Source organism: Coenobita brevimanus, chromosome 57 (genome assembly GCF_032717465.1).
Source record: "Coenobita brevimanus isolate Jiangsu-jjx chromosome 57, ASM3271746v2, whole genome shotgun sequence".
Lineage (NCBI taxonomy): Eukaryota > Metazoa > Arthropoda > Malacostraca > Decapoda > Coenobitidae > Coenobita > Coenobita brevimanus.
Window position 1 is genome coordinate 21,459,203 of NC_137010.1, and position 21,702 is coordinate 21,480,904.

At 42.2% G+C, this 21,702-nt stretch overlaps 1 protein-coding gene and 1 non-coding gene across 3 annotated transcripts in view; both read right to left on the bottom strand.

The window, feature by feature from the left end:
• The window catches only part of lost (methenyltetrahydrofolate synthase domain-containing protein lost), a 328,112-nt gene that overhangs the window by 157,468 nt on the left and 148,942 nt on the right, over window positions 1-21,702 (bottom strand). For both annotated transcript variants that reach the window (XM_080274442.1, XM_080274441.1), the window contains exon 6: window positions 9,282-9,394. In XM_080274442.1, the coding sequence (XP_080130568.1) occupies window positions 9,282-9,394 (113 nt within the window). The remainder of the gene's footprint in view (window positions 1-9,281; window positions 9,395-21,702) is intronic.
• On the bottom strand, window positions 11,639-11,757 carry LOC145402492 (5S ribosomal RNA). The gene has a single exon (XR_013897787.1). It is a non-coding gene; the product is annotated as a 5S ribosomal RNA (ribosomal RNA).

The window sequence follows — 21,702 nt, forward strand, 5'->3', positions numbered from 1 at the left end:
CCGGTATACATGGAGAGTAATGAGGAGGATGGATGGTGAACTTGTTGAACGAAAGGCAATGATAGACTACGTGTGTGTGGATGAGCGAATGAGAAGACAAGTGTTGGATGCAAGAGTGTGGAGAGGGTGGGGGAATGGAGTCTCGGACCATCACTTAGTGATGGCCAAGGTAAAGCTGCAAAGAAAATGGCTGAAGAGACGAAGGGGAAGACAGGAGGAAACAGCTCCTGTGAGAAGAGTGGAGAATTTGCAAGATAGTGAGAAAATGGCAGAGTAAAAGAGCATAGTGGAAGAAAGATTGGGATGGTATGAGTTAGAGCAGATGGAAGGGGTGGAAGACGTATGTAAGATATTTGCAGAAGAGATAGGCGCAGCGTGTGAGGTGGTTTGTGGAGTGAGGAGGACATGCAAGGATGTGCAAGGGACAGCATGGTGGAATGATGAGGTGAAACGAGCTGTGGAACAAAAGAAGAAGGCATATAGTGAATGGTTAGCGAGTAGAGGTAGGGGAGAAGATGAGAGAGAGAAGAGAGAGGTATATGTGTGTAGGAGAAGGGAGGTGAAGAGACTGGTGAAGGAGAGTAAGAAGAAAGTGGATGAAGAGTTTGGGAGGAATCTGAGTGTGAAATGGAGGGAGAGTAAGAAATTGTTTTGGAAGGAGGTAAAAAAAGTAAGGTAGTGTGAAAGGGGAAAAATAGTAGGGGAGTGAAAGATAGGAATAATAGATTGTTGGTGGAGAAGAGAGAGAAATTGAGGAGATGGAAGGAGCACTTTGAGGATTTGTTGAATGTAGAGTGTGACTGCAGTGCAAGTATAAGTGGTTGGGGAATGGCTGGGAGAAGAAGAGATGAGAGGAGGGAGGAAGAGATCAGTAGAGCAGAAGTAGTGGAAGCAATGAAGAAGATCAAGTTGGGGAAGGCCCCAGGAATTGACAAAGTGTGTGGTGAAATGCTGAGGTATAGGGGTGAGATTGTTGTGGAGTGGATATGGAAGTTGTGTAGATTGGCTTGGGAAGAGGGAAGGGTTCCAGAGGACTGGAAATCAGGTATAATTGTTCCTTTATATAAAGTAAAAGGGGAGAGAGAGGTATGTGGTAACCATAGGGGCATTTGCCTTCTTAGTGTGACTGGTAAAATATATGGTAGAATACTCATTGATAGGGTTAGGCAAATGACAGAGGAGCTAGTTGGAGAAGAACAAGGGGGATTTAGGAAGGGAAAAGGGTGTGTAGATCAGACATTTGTTCTAAGATGCTTAGTGGAGAAGTATCTACAGAAGGGAAAGAAAGTGTATGCTGCCTTCATGGACTTGGAGAAAGCTTATGACAGAATAGATAGGCAAGGTATGTGGAAGGTATTAAGAATATATGGAGTGGATGAGAAATTGTTGAATGCCGTGAAGAGTATGTACGAAGAAGCTAGGGCTATGGTGTGAGTGGATGGTGAGCTGAGTGAGTTCTTTGATCTCAATGGGGGACTGAAACAGGGTTGTGTGATGTCTCCATGGCTGTTTAATATATACATGGATGGGGTTGTAAAGGAGGTGCAAGGTAGGGCAGTGGATGTAGGGGTGGCTCTAATGAATGAGGGTGAGATTTGGAAGATTCTGGTGTTGCTGTTTGCTGATGATACGGTACTGTTGAGTGAAGATGAATGGGAGTTGCAAGGTTTGGTGAATGAATTTGGGACAGTGTGTAGGAAGAGGAATCTGAAAGTTAATGTTAACAAAAGTAAAGTTATGGTGTTTGAGAGGAATTAAGTCACAGAATGTACAGTGAGGTTGGATGGTGAGGATATGGAGAGTGTGAGTGCATTCAAGTACTTGGGTAGTGTGATGAGTAAGGATGGAACTTTGGGGGATGAAGTGCGTGAAAGGGTACAGCAGAGAAGGAAGGTTGATGGTTCACTGAAAGCAGTGATGAGAAATAGGGAGGTGAGTATGGAAGTTAAGAAATCACTGCATGATAGTATTGTGATCCCTACTCTAACATATGGGAGCGAGGAATGGACCTTGCAAGAGGGAAACACGTCAAGAGTGAGAGCAGTGGAAATGAGTTACTTGAGAGGACCATGTGACATGGAGGGACAGGTTGACGAATGAAGAAGTGAAGGAACGTTGTTGGGTGGATGTGTGGATGTGGTTGAGAAGATTAGGAGAAATGCACTGAGGTGGTTTGGACATGTGGAGAGAATGGAGAATGAAAGACTGACTAAGAGGGTGTATGTAGGTGAGGTGGAGGGAGGGAGAGGGAGGGGTAGACCGAGGATGAGGTGGAGGGATGGAGTTGAGAGGTACATGAGGGAGGGGGGGGGTGAGTTGGGGGGAGGGTAGTCAAATGGTGGGTGACAGATCGACTTGGAGGCGTTTTGTCTGCAGCCACCCTTTGCGGGATTAGGGCGTCGGGCTATAGATAGATAGACAGGCCTTTTTTATTTCCTGAACATTTCTCTCTGCTGTTTTCTCTACTCCAGCTAATCTTGTTTGGTTCAACATAGTACTTGCATTTCCCACATCGTCTTTGGAGAAGCCCTCGAATTCCTTTTCATTATATGTAAACAAAGCTCCATCGCCCTCCACCATTGTGCAACCATATGGAATCTTTCAATTTCCACTGTATCTTGAACTCTTTGACTGAAACCTGCGGTTTTTTTTACTATTGACTGACGGGACCACCACTCATGCACTCATTTTCATAATCACAATAGGCTGGTCTTTTTCACCACTGATTTAGCGATTATTTCTGCATGATCCAGGAAGAGCTCCGTCTCTGTCGGCAACCTGTGTGTGTGTGTGTGTGTGTGTGTGTGTGTGTGTATAGATATAGATAGAAAGATAGATAGATATTTCTATACATATATATGTGTGTGTGTGTGTGTGTGTGTGTGTGTGTGTGTGTGTGTGTGTGTGTGTGTGTATCATCATCATCCAGACCTCCTTCCCCACCCAAGGGCAGGGTAAGGAGTAGCAATGTCCAGACAGCCTAAATTTGCCCAATTCAATGGGCCACACTTCCATTCACTCAACATTCAAGCCCCCAGAATCCTGGCTCTATCAGATATGCCAAAAACATTCAACACATTCTGTAGCTTCGGATAAACATATCTGACAGAGTCAATCCGGACACTCTCACGTTAAAAAGGGGTGCCAAAATCCCTGACCAAGCACTTTTCCTCACAACATTCATCCAGCCAGCTCGATCTCGTTAGTTCCCTAGCCTCACCGACTTCCAAACTTCTCTACCTCACACACTTATCCACCATATCTCTCCACCTTCTCCTTGGCCTACCTCGCCTCCTCCCTCCTTCAAATTCGTTCAGATATACCTTTTTCACCACTCTACTGTTATCCATTCTCTCCACATGACCATACCAGCTCAGTACACTCTCTTCGATTCTGGTGTCCACCGACTTCTTCACTCCACATCTTTCATGAATCACATTATTTAGTATCCTATCCACCCTCTGTACTCCACATACATTCCTCAGTACTCCCATCTCCACTGCTCTTACTTTTGACGTTTCATTTTCATGCCACACCATAGTCTCACATCCATATATTAAAGCTGGCACTAACACTCCCCCATGTAAGCCTCATGCAATTGCAACACTCAAGCCTCTGTTTATTATCAAGGCCTTTATTGCACCAGGTACTTTTCTTCCTTGTGTCACTCTACTTTCAACTTCTTTTGCACATTTTCCTCTCTCTTCTATCACTGTACCCAGGTGTTTGAACTCTCTCACAAATTCCAGTCTCTCTCCATTCACTAACATCACAATGGGAGTCACTGCCTCTCTCAATAACCATCACTTTACTCTTTTCTACATTTACTCTCAAGGCACGATGCTCACAAACATTAGCAGAACTCTGCACTAGCCTACCAAAATTCTTGTCCGGTACTTGCAAGCAGAACTGCATCATCAGTATACAACAAATTTGAGATATTCCATCCATCATCATTCATTACCAACACCATCCCTCTCTCCATTACTCGTGTTTTTACGTCTCTCAAAACCCCATCCATATATACAGGGTATATATATGAGGCGTCTAGAACCAAAGGGGCATCAGCGCCAAAATGTACTTCTGAGTTATGACGCTTTAAAGTTGTGTTTATGGCAACGTCATAACCAGAAGGCAATAAACAAACCTTTTATACATCAAAATGATCATCAGCGCCTATGCTCTACATGTAAAGCCAAAAAAACAAAACAATAATAACCGTAACCACAAAATAGGCAGTAAACCAAACCCCCAATTTATAAATGGGCATAATAACATATTGTAGGGATTTAAAAACATAGCAGAAAAAACATCAACGAATGTATTAATGTACAAAACTTTATTAACTGAAGATTCCAGTTCACTTAATATTAATAAACGAATAATTATTACTGTAATTTCACGTTTTTGACAACTAAAACTGAAATCAATGCAGTTATTATGTTTCCTCTACCATAATAGATTGAAATAATAACACTAAAAAAAAAAAAAAAAAAAAAAGTAGTGCAGTGCTTAAGTAAATTGAGAATGGGTAGTGGGGGGTTAAATGGTGGGGTCGTCATCTAGGAGATCGACATCCAACTCTGCCTCCTCGGTGCCACGCCCCCTCCCACTGTCTCCCCTCACCATTCTCTTTTCCTCTTCCTTTCTACCTTTTTCCACTTCTCCACACACTTCTGACACTTACGAGAGGTTATAGGCACCACCTCCTCACTGTAACTATGTGATGAACTCATCTTGTCACCCCCCCTTCAACCCCAATAACAACAGCACATCTTGTCACCTATAATCCACGATAAATGGGGTAAAATTCCAATACGTAATAATCATACACCTCAGTGAACACGGGAGGGAAGCCTCACCGGCACACCGGGCGGGCCACACGCTTGCTGATTGGCTGCTCTGGGGGAGTGGCAGAGAGTGAGAATGCTGATTGGTTTGGGCTGTGTGGCTTAGATGCCTGCCTGCTCTGATTTGTTCGCCTGGCAGCATGGACAAACCCACGTGACTTTGAGCCCCTCTACCACTGTCCAGAAGGCCGAATCTTGTATGGCAACCAGTGCTGTCACTGAGAAGAGGGTTAAGCCTGTTGTCTCCCCTACCTAACTCAAAACCAGTACAAGTATATTGGTGGGGATGCCCCTATGGCTCTAGACGCCTCATATATACTGAACAACCATGGGGACATCACACAACCTTGTCACATGCCCACACTGATCGTGAACCATTCACTTAGATGCCCATTAACCCCTACACACGCTTTACTACCATCATAAAAACTCTTAACAGCACCTAGCAGCTTGTCATCTACACCGTACATACGCAGAACTTTCCACAATCCCTCTCTGTCTACTTTGTCGTATGCTTTTTCCAGATCCATGAATGCCATAAATACCTTATGGTCCTTCTCACAAGCCTTCTCTGCTATCTGTCTCGCTTCAAATATTTGATCCACACATCCGCTGCCACTCCTAAAGCCAGCCTCTTCATCACTCACTAGGACTTCTGATATCTCTCTTACTTTCTCTATAATAATTCTTCCATACATCTTTCCCAGCACACTCAATAAACTTATGCCACAATAATTCTTGCACTCACTTCACTCACCTTTATTTTTGTACAGGGTCACAATCACGGCCTTTTTCCACTCTGCAGGCACAGTTTCACTCATCCATGCCTTTTTACATATTTCCAACAAGCACTTCATTCCACTCTCTCCACTACACTTAAGCATCTCTGCATACACCTCATCAACCCCAGCTGCTTTCCCATTTTTCAGCCACTTCACAGCACCCTTCACCTGTGCAAGTGTCACGTTTCCTGGCACTGCATTCCTTCTCTGCACACTCCCAAAACCAATCATGTTTACAGCTGCTCTGCTCTCTCTATTCCCATTCATCAGGGTTTCAAAATATTCTTTCCATCTGGTCCTTACTTCATCTCCATGGTTTAATAACCTCCCACCTACATCCTTCACACCATCACATTTCTTTCTGCTATCACTTCTACACTTCCGCACCTCTTTCCAGAATAACTTCCTATTTTCAGAGTTGTTTCCATTCTTTTTCTTCCTAGATCAAAGTAGACAGAAAAGCACTGTGGAAGGTTTTGAACATGTACTGTACACATGTAACTGTTTTTAGACTTTGATTATTGTGTTTTAGTCACAGGTGGAGTGAACAATGCCATTTGGGGTATGGATTCTCGCCCTTCAAACAAGGTATAAAACAGCTTGGACAATTACACGACTCAAGAATGAATATTATGTGTTTGACCACTGAACTGTCATCTAACCTATCATGGAGTACATAATAATAATTTTAAATTTATCTATCTATCTATTGCCAGACACCTCAATCCCGTTCGGGGTGGCCATAAACAAATCACCTCCACGTCGCCCTGTCCCCCGCCATTTCACTGCCCTGCTCCCAACTCACACCCCCCTCTCTCATATACCTCTCCACCCCATCCCTCCATCTCATCCTCGGCCTCCCCCTTCCTCTCCCCCCCTCCACCTCACTCACATACACTCTTTTCGTCATTCATTCACCCTCCATCCTCTCCACATGGCCAAACCACCTCAGTGTATTCCTCCTAACGCCCACACCACAACGCTCCTTTATATCCTCATTTGTCAGCCTGTCTCTCCATGTGACCCCACAGGCTTCTCTTAAATAACTCATTTCCACTGCTTTCACTCTTGACTTGTGTCCTTCCGACAACGTCCAAGCTTCACTTCCATACGTCAGAGTAGGTATCACAATACTGTCATGTAGTAACTTTTTCACTTCCATGCTCACTTCCCTGTTTCTTATCACTGCTTTCAAGGAACCCGCAAACTTTCTTCCCTGCTTTACCCTTTCAAGCACTTCACCCTCCAAACCTCCATCCTTACGCATAATTTTAAATAAATATTAATATTTAAGAAAGACTTAGAGTAAATATTTCTTGTACTGACGAAAACTGTGACATCGATAAATCATGTGTTTACATTTGGGCTGTTCAAGGAAAAACACTTTGAAAATACAAAGGAACTTCTAAATAAATGTTGAAAAATAAGAAAATAAAGGAGCTCAGCAACCAGAATAGTAAATAAAGCAACATAAAGAGGGGCCTTTGGAAAGGCTATCCCGATCGCATCATCGATCAATAAATCACGTATTTACATTCAAGCTGTTCAAGTGAAAACACTTTGAAAATACAGTACAAAGGAACTTTTTAAAAAAGTTGGAAAATAAGAGAGAAGAAAATAAGGGAGCTATGCAACCAGAACAATAACAAAAACAACGTGATGAGGGGCCGTTAAAAAGGCTATCCCAATCGTATCATCAACTGCATTCCCCGTCAAGAGAATTCCTCCTCAAAATATCAACAATTCTCTGTTAAAACAATTCGCACCTTGGATGATTCTGCATCATTCATACATTATCATTATGCCTAACGGATGTTTATTTGTCTCGGGACTGTCTGATGGTGGGATTGTATACAATGTTGCTGCTTCTTTTCTACCAAGTTTGAATATGAGCTGGAGATCGCATTCTCCAGTGACCTTGACTGGGTATAAGCGAGACGGGCACTGGTTTTAGGCCTAGGTTACCTTCTTTTACAGCTGTCAGGCCATGTAGATTGGCTTTAAACTGTTTTTTGGACTCATTTGGGTGAGTTTAGGACTTGGTTGGGGGGGAAAACCAAGGCTCAAAAATGCATCCCTATACTTCACGTTAAATCTATCCCTGGGATAAGATACCCCATATAGCAATGGGTTTTTATTTAACCAATTGCACTGTTAAACTGGGGTATGCCTGTAGTCCTGCTTGCAAGCATTCTCCACTATCTGTCTCACTGTAAATATCTGATCTACACATTCTCTGCCACTCCTAAAGCCACCCTGTTCATCAGTCACTAGGACTTCTGATATCTCTCTTGATTTCTCTGTACAGAAATAATTCTTCAACATACAGTGCCTTCTCTACAGCACTCAACAGACTTAAACCAAGATAATTCTTGCACTCATTTTGCTCACCTTTACTTTTGTACAGGGGTACAATCACAGCCTTTTTCCACTCTACTGGGACAATTTCACTCATCCATACCATCTTACTTATCTCCAACAAGAACTTCATTCTGCTCTCTACACTCCACTTAATCATCTCTGCATACTCCTCATCCACACCAGCTGCTTTCCCATTTTTCATCTGTTTCACAGCATTCTTCACTTCCGTGAGTGTCATGCTTCCTGGAAGAGCATTCCTTCTCTGAACACCCCCAACACAGCACCTTGACAGAGGACTACTGTCTAGGAATTGTTTGTGTTACATTCTAACCATAGTGATATGATATTATGGTGTAAATATTTTGTACATTTTAGTTCACGCATTTTGACAATTAAGTGAGTAAACAGAATGTGGGATGCGGCTATATTATTGGAGAATCATCCCATCCTTAGTTCACACCTAAAAAAAGGTGGGGAAATAAGTGAAAGAATACAAAGAGTATACAGTCACTGTGTAAAACAAACATTATTTTTCACAGTTACTCAGCCAATTCTATAACTCTGATTATCAGATACTTTATCCCTACCACTGCCAATACTGATATTAATCAGATATTGCCTTCCAACTTACAGCACTAGTAGCATTTGCTGTCTCTAATCTCTGGGTACTGGTATTGGATCCCAAAACAAGTCATCAAGGGTCTGTATGTATATAACACTTCAGGGGTGAATATCACTTGGTACATTGAGGATTGTTCTTCTATTTTGTGTTTTTCTTTTCCAGCTTGTGGATGATGAGGATGATGAAAAGTGACAACCCTTCATGCTACACAAACTACGCAACTCTATACTGCAAATATGGGAATATAAAAGGACTATGAATATGGGAGTTTGTATTCTGATGATCGGTGAAAAGGACAGAAAGACAATACAAGTATCATCTCAAGCTGCATATGTCAAGTTTAAATCTAAAGTGGCGAAAGTGACACTGATTATAATATAGGCACCATGAGGCAACATGGATATGGAAGAGAATTGTAGTTTTTTTTGAGTAACGTACTTGAGAAGAGTATTAAATTTAATGCCAAGTAGTAACACTGTGTATGATGGGTGACCTGAATGGAGATGCTGATAAGAGTCCTATATGTAATGTAACAGGATATTTTGGTGTGTCACCTCCAATGAATGATGTAAATGGCAAAAGAAAGTTTTGCATAAATCAATTATAATTCATGCTCAAAAACATATAAATATACATGATACAAAGAGACTAAAGGGAATGACAGACCTGGCAGTCATGTACAGTTGTTACAATGGGTGTGGTGTCATCAACAGCATTCACTGATCTCATCATGGCATATTCCAGGTCAGCAAACCCTTCACCCTTACCAATTCTGTGTCCTGTGAGAGGAATAGTACAGTTAGCACGGTTGTATTTATAAAATACCACAAAATACTGCCCATATTATCCCAGCAATACAAATTATAATATACCCATTCTGAGAATAATTTTTGTCAATACAGATAGATAGATAGATATAAATATAAAAGTGTGCATTCCTGATCTGGCATTATTGTCACCCAGCCATATTTTTTAATTACTCAGATATAGTGCTAGTTAGTGCAAACTTCGGAGTGTGGAATTTATTATTTGATTGCACTATTACCTGTATATCAGTCATACATTAGATAATCCTAGCATAAAACAATACTGTACTGTACATCTGCCACAGCAAGTGTTTGTATGTGTGTGAGGTACTGGATCTTAGGAATAAGCTTCACAGCCAATTTCCAGAGGCAAAGGGGGATGTCAGCCACACAGTAATCCCTTATTTTTCGCAGAGGTCAGGTTGTTAAAAATACCGTGAAAAGCTAAAACCACGAATGTTCTTCATGAATTAGGAGTACAGACGCCCTACCATATCCGTGGGGGTTAGGGGACACAGACCCCCGCGAATGTGGAATTTCTGCGAATGTTTGATGCGCCCTCCTGTAAATGCCTCCGCAAATCACCCCCTGTAAGTAAGTGTGCACATATTGTACCTAATAAACAATATCTGGGACCTAAAATTTGCATAAAATATCACAAATAGTAACATACTAAGTGTATAATAAAGTTTAATAACAAATAAGTTTTGACTGGGTATGGCTGTATCTGTACTGTACTAAGTTAGGGTAATGTACCTGGTGACTTGCCATGCTTGCATGACAACACAGACACATGTGGGACAAAGTTTTCACGAGTAAATCGCACAATCAGGCGCTAATTCACTCACCTAATAGCACAGCAATGCACTTGTTACCTTTGATGACGTGAGAGCACAATTACTCTGCATAATGTCGAAATTACGGGAGGTTTGGTGTGGAAGCGTGGAGGCAGCAAAGTGATCACGACAGTGGCAAGACACAGACTGAGGGAGAGGCAAAGGAGCACGGTGGTTTGGTGCAGGCCTGGTTTGGCAAGAAATGACCCACGAGTGTCTGCACTGCTACACTTTGCGGCCACGAACAGAATCTTGGCTCCACAGAGGGGCAATCCATGAACTTGCGAGACCCGCGAAAGTTGAATCCGCGAATGTGGAGGGCCGCCTGTATACTTCTCATGGGGTCTGATTTTCATTCACTGCATAGCGGTAACTGAATGGAAGCCAGCCACAGTCACTGCACTGTAAGCAAAATACAAAGTAACTTTTTAAAATCCAAAATGATAATGGAATTGAGCAATTGCAGTGTAAAGTTAACTCACTCTGATTTTATGTTAGTACACAAAATGAAAACAAAGTGGATATTTAATAAGTGTATGGTACAGTGGTACATAATGTCCTATGTGTGGCACCTGCCATCTGAATGCTGTTGCCTCATCTTGTTCCTCTTCCTTGTTCCCTCTACTTGTTTGTGCTTTTGATGATGTTGATTGTGAGATGATATGGTGACAGTGATATGATAATGTTTAGGCACTTCAGCAACACTACCGGAATTTGCTGAGGCAGGCTGAGGATGCTTAGAAGTTGTAAGACCCAAATAAAAGTACAGTAAAGTAATCTCTCAATCATCTCCCCACACTGGATAGTGCAAAATTCCAGATATTGTGCTGATAGCCCTAACTGGTTATCCATTCAGCACTGAGCTGGATAATAAGTCACCACCCTGAGCCAACCATTTTGACCCTCTATCTTAAAAGCTTTCCAACAATATTGCCCATGAGTAACAAATTAAAATCAAACATAAAATACAAGATCCAACAATATTATCCATGAGCAACAGATTAAAATCAAGCATAAAATACAACATAGTATTGATACTGGACATATACTACAGTAATACTGAACATAATATAATCGCAATCATACTCACCTAAAGTTGACACCACCACGAAAGCCCCAAACTTAGCCATCATGCAGAATTAGGTACAGTAGTCAGAACACAAGGGTATGGAGCACTGAGGAGCCATGAGGGAAGTCACAGCACTACATCAGCGTATGAGTGGATAGGGTTAGATGTACAGCTGAGAAAGTTTTCATTCATTCATTCATTGCCAGACGCCATGTATCCCAAACGGGGTGACCAAGGGCTTAGAGTTAATTGTTTTACAGGGAGGGGTACTAATCCTCCACCAACCCCACTTGACACGTAGGGAGAACGTTATGCCAACAGCATCTGGTGTTCCCAGGCGGTCACCCATCCAAGTACTAACCAGACCCAACGTTGCTTAACTTCGCTGATCGGACGGGAAGCGGTGTACTCAACGTGGTATGGCCGTTGGCAAGCTGAGAAAGTCATTCATGAATAAAAGGAAGAGAGTTGGTGATAGAAGAGAGCCCTGAGGAACACCACTGTTGATAGATCTAGGAGATGAACGATAGCCGTCTACAACAGAGGCTATAGAACGACCAGAAAGGAAGCTATAGATGAAGGCACAGATAGAAGGATAGAAACCATAAGAGGGCAGTCTGGAAATTAAAGATTTATGCCAGACTCGATCGAAAGCCTTTGAGATGTCAAGTGCAATGGCAAAGCTTTAGCCACTGTCTCAAAAGGAGGATGACCAGGAGTCTGAAATGTAGGTGTGAAGATCACCAGTGAAGCGTCCCTGACAGAACCCAACTGATGTGATGATCAGAAAGAAGCTTGTGATAGGAAAGATGCTTTAAAACTTTTCTGTTAAGAACAAACTCGAAAACCTTTGGGACACAGGATGTTAAAGATATTGGATGATACTTAGAGGGTTGGGAATGGTCACCCTTCTTCGGGACTGGCTCAGTGAGACCAAACTTCCAGCAAGAAGGAAAGGTACAAGTTGATAGACAAAGGTGAAAGAGTTTACCTAGGCAGGGTGTAAGAACAGAAGCACAGTTCTTGGGGACAACAGGAGGGACTCCATCAGGCCCATTAGGTTAAAATTATCAGGTACAGATAAGCTCGGTTAGGCCAGGTTGAGTTAAACACTTAGGGAAGAACAGTCCTTGCCGCCACTATGTTAACAAAATAAACTAGAGTTTTCACAACAGAACAGCTAAAAATGACGGGGAAACAGATTTAATAAGAAATGTTTACTGTATTTACCAACCCAGAAATAATCTGAAAAATATAACAGACTGTCAGGAAGAACTGATTTGGTAAGGAGCTTTTACTGCTTAAAGTAAAACGTATGTTTAGCCCCCTCAATGGCTGTGGGTTCAGATATTTGCGTGCTACTGTGGTCGGCCTTGGGACCATTTTTTCGAAGTTCTAAAATCAATTTCTTTTTCTTACATATGTGAAAAGACTCGTCTGGCACACCCGGCTTCCCCCCCCCCCAATCCCATCCTGTAATTTGCTATGATTCGTGTAAGAATTAATAAAATTAGGATGCGTGTTACATCAGCATGTATTCATCGGCCGAAAACATCTGGGACGAAGTGAACTGTGAACGTCAGACTGCTCGAGGTGGAAGAGTAGGGTCATGTAAACACACCAGTGACCCTCATTCCCTTCTCATAATTGCTCGCAGTTTTTTATAGCTCACCCTAACTCAACGTCACTAACACCACTACAGTAAGGCGCTGTTCAGGGCCAGCAGCTATTAAAGGGATAATGGAATACATTATTGTTTGTATCAGTCCTCTCTCTTTCACTCATACACATAAGAACATACAAAAGAATGAGCAGTAAATGTACACTAACTCTAGGGAGCAGAAATAACTGTGCTCAGTCAGTCCAAAATATATTGGGAAGAGTGATACCGAACAAAGAATGTGGAACTGAATGCTAATGTACGAGAACATGTGGGACGAAAGAGTAATTTTTTCTGATTAGCAAATACTTTTGTTCCATATCGTCACTTAAAATTGTAAAACCCATAATCTTTCGTGTAAGCATACGGCCTAAAGACCATACCAATGCAGTTCATATTCCTCTAGTTTGTCTTCTATATTTTTCTGACTATTTTGAGGGTGGTAAATTATGTTCTCTTGCAGAAAGAAACTTACTCAAAATTAGGACGCATGTAACATAAGCATGTAAACATCAGCATGGAGTGAAGAGAATGCCTGACTGATGAGATGGTAGAGTTCGGGTCATCTACACACACCAGTGACCTTCGTTCCCTTCCCCTAATTGTTCGAAGTTTTTTATAATGCCCTAACTCAACGTCATTCACACCGAAACAGTGAAGTGTTGTTCAAGGCCGGCAACTATGAAGGGGTTAATGGAATACTGTATGAAAAAATTCAAAATGGGCACGGTGCATAGCACCGCACTTGCTTACCGAAAGAAAACGAACTAACCCCTCTCTGGTAAACAAATTTTTGCGCACTTCTCAGTTGAGTCCACGTCCCTCCTCTCCTTACAGCCTCGCTGTACATGAGGATGTTTTTGCAGCCCTTCACCTGTTCGTATTGTTTCGCCTTGCCTCCCAAGCGCCCTGCATCATCTCCAGCATTGGGGGAGCCAGCTGCAAAGCAGCAGCAGCACTGTACTCCAATTATAAAAAGGAAATTGGAAATTATAAGACCCCATGAGGAGGAGCAGGGAGTCTCGGAGATTGGGCGTGCTTTAGGACTTGCTGTTTCCACCACTGGAACTGTGACAAAGAAAAAGGAGATATACAAGAATATGGCCACCTGCTTCTCTACAATTGTATATAGGTATTGCTTACTTCTTAACGGGGGGGGGGGGTGAAGTTTAGGTGGGGGTCCGAGGGGGTCCTGGGACGCATCCCCCCATTTATTTATTTCAATGGGGAAAATCGTTCCGATATACGAAATTTCGCATTACGAAAGTTTTTTTTGGTTCCTATCCCTTTCATATATCAAGGACTCACTGTATACAGTAATCCCCGTACTATCCGGACGCCCACTTTACGGACACCCCACTTACCAGACATGTGGGCCTGGACCTTCAGAACCCAAAAATGGCCAAAAAAACAAAAAACAAAAAAAATCTGAATTTTTCCTGCCCATAATTTGAAATTGCCGTGTGGCGCCGAACAGCTGGTTTACACCATGGCCCCTTCACCCCTTCCTTCCTCCCCCCTCCCCTGTCAGGGTTGCCATTTGGTATTTTTTATTACCAAATGTGGGCCAATTTGGTAATGAAAAATTCGTTTGGTAATGAATCAGAATAATGCATTACCAAATGGATTTTTCACATGTATGAGGATACACAGGATGGAGATGGTGGATTGTTTGCTCTCTCTGATTAATCTGCTAGCCTACATAGCATGAAAATAATCAACCTGCTGTTAATTATAAGGAGAGTGATTACATGTATTTCCACTTGTAAATATAATTAATGAAGAATAAATGCTAGCTTTAAGAGTTTGGTAATGAAATGTTAAATTTACTAATGAAAACTGAGGAGTTTGTTAATGTGGCCGTTGCGATCTGGCAACTCTGTTTCCCTGACATCAACAGTTACTGCCTAACTTCGATCGTGAGTAGATGCTCATCGCAATGGAAGCACACGTGCTCATTTTTTTGTGAATAAACAGTGAATAAACTGCAATTCCTCACCACTAGACCACACGGGAATTTACAGTGTTGTGCAGTGTTAAGAAATTAAAACTTAGAGTGCAAAGGATCAACTGTGGAGTGCAAAGTGGCAGCTGAAGCTGGTGGTTGAAACTGGCATGGTGCAGTTAAGAACAATGTGCAGTGTTAAACAATTATAACTCACAGTGCAAAGAATTATGTGCAGCACAACACTGGATTACTGTACGTGCTTCAAGAGCATTTTTACCACTGCCAAATCCTTACAGAAGGTGGCCACAGACGTGCTGTTAGTACCCTGGCTAAGGGTCACTTCTAATTCCTAATTCTATGGTTCCTTTTCATTTATTACATGCTTTATGTCCATTATTGGTGTGAATAGGGTCTTAAATATGTTTAAATAGGTGCTATGCATGTCCGGTAGGGAGTTAGTTAGGTGGCTTTCAAAGTTAGGCTGGGTTAGGGTCCTTAAGTACCAGTCCAGGAGCCAGGGGCCCACTTTCCGGACATGCCTTTGGCTCTATTACATCAGATAGTAGAGGTTTTATTGTATATATATATATATATATATATATATATATATATATATATATATATGTGTGAGTGCATTCAAGTACTTGGGTAGTGTGATGAGTAAGGATGGAACTTTGGGGGATGAAGTGTGTGAAAGGGTACAGCAGGGAAGGAAGGTTGTTGGTTCACTGAAAGCAGTGATAAGAAATAGGGAGGTGAGTATGGAAGTTATGAAGTCACTGCATGATAGTATTGTGATCCCTACCCTGACGTATGGAAGTGAGGGGTGGACCTTGCAAGACGGGAACAAGTCAAGAGTGAGAGCAGTGGAAATGAGTTACCTGAGAGGAGCATGTGGAGTGACATGGAGGGACGGGTTGACGAAATAAGTGAAGGAACGTTGTCCATATGTCCAAGCCACCACTGAGGTGGCTTGGACATATGGAGAAAATGGAGAATGAAAGACTGACTAATAGGGTGTATGTAGGTGAGGTGGAGGGAGGGAGAGGGAGGGGTAGACCGAGGATGAGGTGGAGGGATGTGGATGAGAGGTATATGAGGGGGGGGATGAGTTGGGGGGAGGGTAGTCAAATAGTGGGTGGCAGAGCAACTTGGAGGCGTTTTGTCTGCGTCCACCCTTTGCGGGATTAGGGCGTTGGGATATATAAATATATATATATATATATATATATATATATATATATACTGTATATATATATATATATATATATATATATATATATATATATATATATATATACTGTATATATATATATATACTGTATATATATATATATATAAAGAGAGAGAGAGAGAGAGAGAGAGAGAGAGAGAGAGAGAGAGATATAGATATATATATATCCATCCATCCATCCATCCATCAATCTTCAGAATTCTTTCATTCCCCGAACTGCATCTCTCTGGAACTCGCTTCCCCAGAGTTGTTTTCCTCCAAATTTCAACCTACAACTGTTCAAGTCTAACTGTTACAGATATTTTGTGAACAGAGGACACCAGTAATCTGCTGTATGGATAATTTTTTTTCTCCATTTGTTTTTCCTTCCTCCGTTCTGTTAAAAAAAAAAAAAAAAAAAAAAAAAAAAAAAAAATCCTACATTGCCCCATGAGAAGTGTAGGAGCCTGGGGCTAGGCAGCTGGTCCCGACATTTAAGATGAGAGTGACCAGCCTGCTTAGTAAATGGTTTCCTATGCCCAGGAAACCATTTATTATGCTGGGTGGTAACCATATAACCAAATTATAGCGCCTGGTGGTTTAGTGGGTAATTACAGTATTGCGCTCCAATTGGATTGAGCCGGTGAAGGTTTATATCCAAGGGGTGGTTGGGGTTGATTGCTCACGTAATGCCACTCGGGGATGAGCGAGGCTGGTCAGTCTCATCTTAAATGTCGGGACCAACTGCCTAGCCCCGGGCTCCTACACTTCTCATGGGGCAATGTAGGATTGGACATATATATATATCGTGGTAGGTGGGGGCGCTCACCATCCACTCACTCGATGTAGTGCTGCTCTTGGGTGTCTGCCCTTTCCCCTCCATCCTTCTTTCCTTCCATTCTCTTCTGTCTTTCTTTCCTTCATTCTTTCCTTGTCCTTCTGCCTACGGGTGACTTTACACTCCCTCTTCTATCTTTCTTTCCTTCATTGTTTCCACTTCCTTCAGCCTGTGGGTGACTCTATACTGAGTGACAAGCCAAATGGTTTCCTGTGCACCAGGAAACCATTTACTACACTGGGTGGTAACCATATAACCAAATTATGGAGCCTGGTGGTTTAGTGGGTAATTATTGCACTCCAATCGGATTGAGCCGGTGAAGGTTTATATCCAAGGGGTGGTCGGGGTTGACTGCTCACGTAATGCCACTCGGGGATGAGTGAGGCTGGTCACTCTCATCTTAGATGTCGGGACCAACTGCCTAGCCCCGGGCTCCTACGCTTCTCATGGGGCAATGTAGGATTGTATGATGGATGAACAGATGGATGGATATATATATATATATATATATATATATATATACCTGTACATATATATATCTAAATATATACCTGTGTGTGTGTATATATATATATATATATATATACAGTATATATATATATACAGTATATATATATATATATATATATATACAGTATATATATATGTTTGGAACACACCCACGGACAATAGTGGACAGGCATTACAACATGCAAAGACACCATATACACTAAAAGCTCGATTAACAGGAATGCATGGTGATTCTTCCATTCCGGATATGGAATTTTCTGGATAATCAAATGTTACTCTTAGAACTTTTCTGGGTCAAACAAATGAAATAGTACCAAACTTGAGACTTTATTTCATAAAATACATTATTGAGTATTAGATACAGTACAGGTAAGATACAGTACAGATACACTCATGCTCACTAATATCTGTCCAGGGGTGCCCCCATCCTACCTCAGAATACCCATGGAAGAGGGGAGGGGGAGACGAAACGAGCTCCACCCACCACTACCCCAGCTCCCGACCATCCCCCATACCCCAACCCAACCCCCCACCCCACCTGTCATTCTTAACTAGCAGTTACATCTCAAGCTGATTTCACGCTTAACACTCTTGGTCTCTCTACTAATACAAACAAAAAACATCAGGATATGTTAAAAGAATATAACTATCAACATGTTGCAGCAAGAAATTAATGCATTATAACGCTGACAGTAAAACAAAAACGTTAATAACGGCCACCTCAGGCCTCCTGTGTTGGGTGCACTGCTTTGCAAACACACACACACACAAACACACACACACACACACACACACACAAAAACACTGAAAAACACAGACATATACACACCCAAACACACAGACACGGACGCATGCAAACACCCAGCGCAAGAGGCCTGAGATGGCCGTTGTTGGCATTTTTGTTTTATTGTCAATGTTATAATGCATTATTTTCTTGCTGAAGCATGTTTATTATACTTTTTACATATCCTAGCGTCTTATATTTGTGTATTCGTAACGTGACTACAAGTGTAAAGTATTAGGTTAGCTTGAGATGTAACTGCCGGTTAAGAATGACAAGTGGGGGGCTGGGAGGGTTAGGGGTATGGGGAAGGGTTGGGAGCTGTGGTAGAGGCTGGTGGAACTTGTTTTGTCCCCTGCTCCCGTCTTTCCTGGGTATATGGGGGTATGAAGGGGTCACCCCTGAGCAGAAATTAGTGATTGTGAAATCAGTGGATGAGTCTGGGAGAGTGTGTAAGAAACGGAATCTAAAGGTGAATGTAGGGAAGAGTAAAGTGATGGTCTTTGAAAGAGGTGAAGTCAGTGAATGTACAGCGAGGTTGGATGGTGAGGAACTGGAAAATGTGAGTACGTTTAAGTACTTGGGTAGTGTGATGAGTAAGGATGGAGGTTTGGAGGGTGAAGTGCTTGAAAGGGTACAGCAGGGAAGAAAGGTTGCTGGTTCTTTGAAAGCAGTGATAAAAAACAGGGAAGTGAGCATGGAAGTGAAAAAGTTACTACATGACAGTATTGTGATACCAACTCTAACGTACGGAAGTGGAAGGACACAAGTCAAGAGTGAGAGCAGTGGAAATGAGTTATTTAAGAGGAGCCTGTGGAGTCACATGGAGAGACAGGCTGACGAATGAGGATATAAAGGAGTGTTGTGGTGTTGATGTGGATGTGATAGGAAGCGTTATGAGGAACACACTGAGGTGGTTTGGCCATGTGGAGAGGATGGAGGGTGAAAGACTGAGTGTATGTGAGTGAGGTGGAGGGGGGAAGAGGGAGGGGGAGCCGAGGATGAGATGGAGGAATGGGGTGGAGAGGTATATGAGAGAGGGGGGTGTGAGTTGGGAGCAGGGCAGTGAAATGGCGGGGGACAGGGTGACTTGGAGGCGATTTGTTTGTGGCCACCCCAAACGGGATTGAGGCATCTGGCAATAGATAGATAGAGTGTACACTACAATACACACAAAAAGACAGCATGAGAAATTGTACAGGACTGGACACAAACCAGAAAACATTATCAAAAATTACTTAAAGAAAAGTTTAGCATATGTTACTGGCCAAAATAATTTTGAAAACTTAGCTGCGTACACTACTTTATCCTGTTCTGTACAGAACTAATCAAGAATTTTAGGGGGAGGACCGGTATCCGGAATATTTTTGACCCCATGCCAGATCGAATTTGCGTTCCGGTTATACGGATGTGCCGATGCATCGGATGCTGGTTAATCGAGCTTTTACTGTATACTGATATATATATATATATATATATATATTAATGGTAGGTTGTGGCGACCATCATCCACTCACTTGATGTAGTGCTGCCTACTTCTTCCTTAGCCATTATCACTAATTTTCTGTGCCTGTTCTCCTCTCTTCCTACTTCTCCCATCTTTCCTGTCACTTCTTAGTGCTTTTCTTTCCTTTACAGGTGGCTTTACATTGAGTGACATGCCAAATGGTTTCCTGTAAGCCAAGAAACCATTTACAACGCTGGGTGGTAACCATATAACCAATCCATACGTGCTCCCTGTGTGTCAGCAAGTGGGTTGGTGGAGGGTTAGTGCCCCTCACCGTAAAACAAATAACTCAAAGTCAAATGGCCACCCCTTACAGGATTATGGCATCTGGCAATAGCTAGATAGATAGATAGATACAGTGGAATCTCAAATTTCGACAGTTCAGAATTCGATGAATCAAATTTCGATGCATTTTGGAGTGGTCTGCCTACCTTACTTTTCGATGCAAAGTCACGTATTTCGATGCTCTCAGGGCCAGACTCCAACCAAAACAAGCAAAGAAAATATTTTTTATTCGAACCAAAATGCTAGACGTGAAGGAAAATTATAAGAAAACGTATGAACCTAACCTAATATCGCATGTGACATGTGCTCTCAGGGACAGACTCCAACCAACACAAGCAAAGACAATATTTTTGATGCTAACCAAAATGCCAGAAGTGAAGGAAAATTATAAGAAAAAGTATGAGCCTAACCTAATACCGTATGTGACATGTGTCAAGAAGAGAATGAAAATCAACATCATTTATTCATACAGTATATGACGCATAAGATGATATGGTTCCGAGACAATTCACTGTCAAGTCAATTAGCCGTCAGATAATTCCCCGTCAAAACATGGATGATTTCCCGTCAGGACAATTCGAACCCTGGATGATTTCCCGTCATTCTATAAATATACTTACCGTATTATTAATCAATCAATACTTTAACCCTTTAACCGCAGGCATTGTTTTGCCCCGACTGGCCTCTCCCGCGGGGGTTCCAGCCAAAATGTAAACAAACTTTAAACAAAAACTCTGCACAGAATAAATCTAGAGCGAAAAATAAGGTACCATTAGAAAGTACTATCCTTCGGCTTTGCAATGATGTAGATTTCATGATTTCGTTGACTATCACTGGATGGGCAGTGCCATTAGAAGTGAGCGATCTAAAATCACTATTTTTCGCTCACACACCATTACCTTCGCTCACACACCATTACCAAATGCCAACCTCATTCTGATAATAATACTATAAACATATATGAACACTGCACATACGATAAACACCCACTCTGTGTTCACTGAGGCAGGTAAAAGGCACTGTAATTGCCCGCACTTCACTGCCACATCAGCGGTGTTGTAATCACTATTTTTCGCTCACACACCATTACCAAATGCCAACCTCATTCTGATAATAATACTATAAACACATATGAACACTGCACATATGATAAACACCCACTCTGTGTTCACTGAGGCAGGTAAAAGGCACTGTAATTGCCCGCACTTCACTGCCATATCAGCGGTGTTGTAATCACTATTTTTCGCTCACACACCATTACCAAATGCCAACCTCATTCTGATAATAATACTATAAACATACATGAACACTGCACATACGATAAACACCCACTCTGTGTTCACTGAGCAGGTAAAAGGCACTGTAATTGCCTGCACTTCACTGCCACATCAGCAGTGTTGTGACTCACACAGCTGGACAGATACTGATGCGTGTTTGGTCCGGGGTGGGGTGGGGGGCCCAGGGGGTGGGAGGTAGGGGCCCGGGGGGGGAGGGAGGTGGGGGTCGGCTGGAGTGAAAGAACTTAATAGCTACTCTCCCTTGAAACAATTGGTGCACGGAAAAAACACGCGGTATTTAAAATATTCACAAACATTCGAGAATGACACCTGCGGTTTGGTCCAGTTTTTGCAATG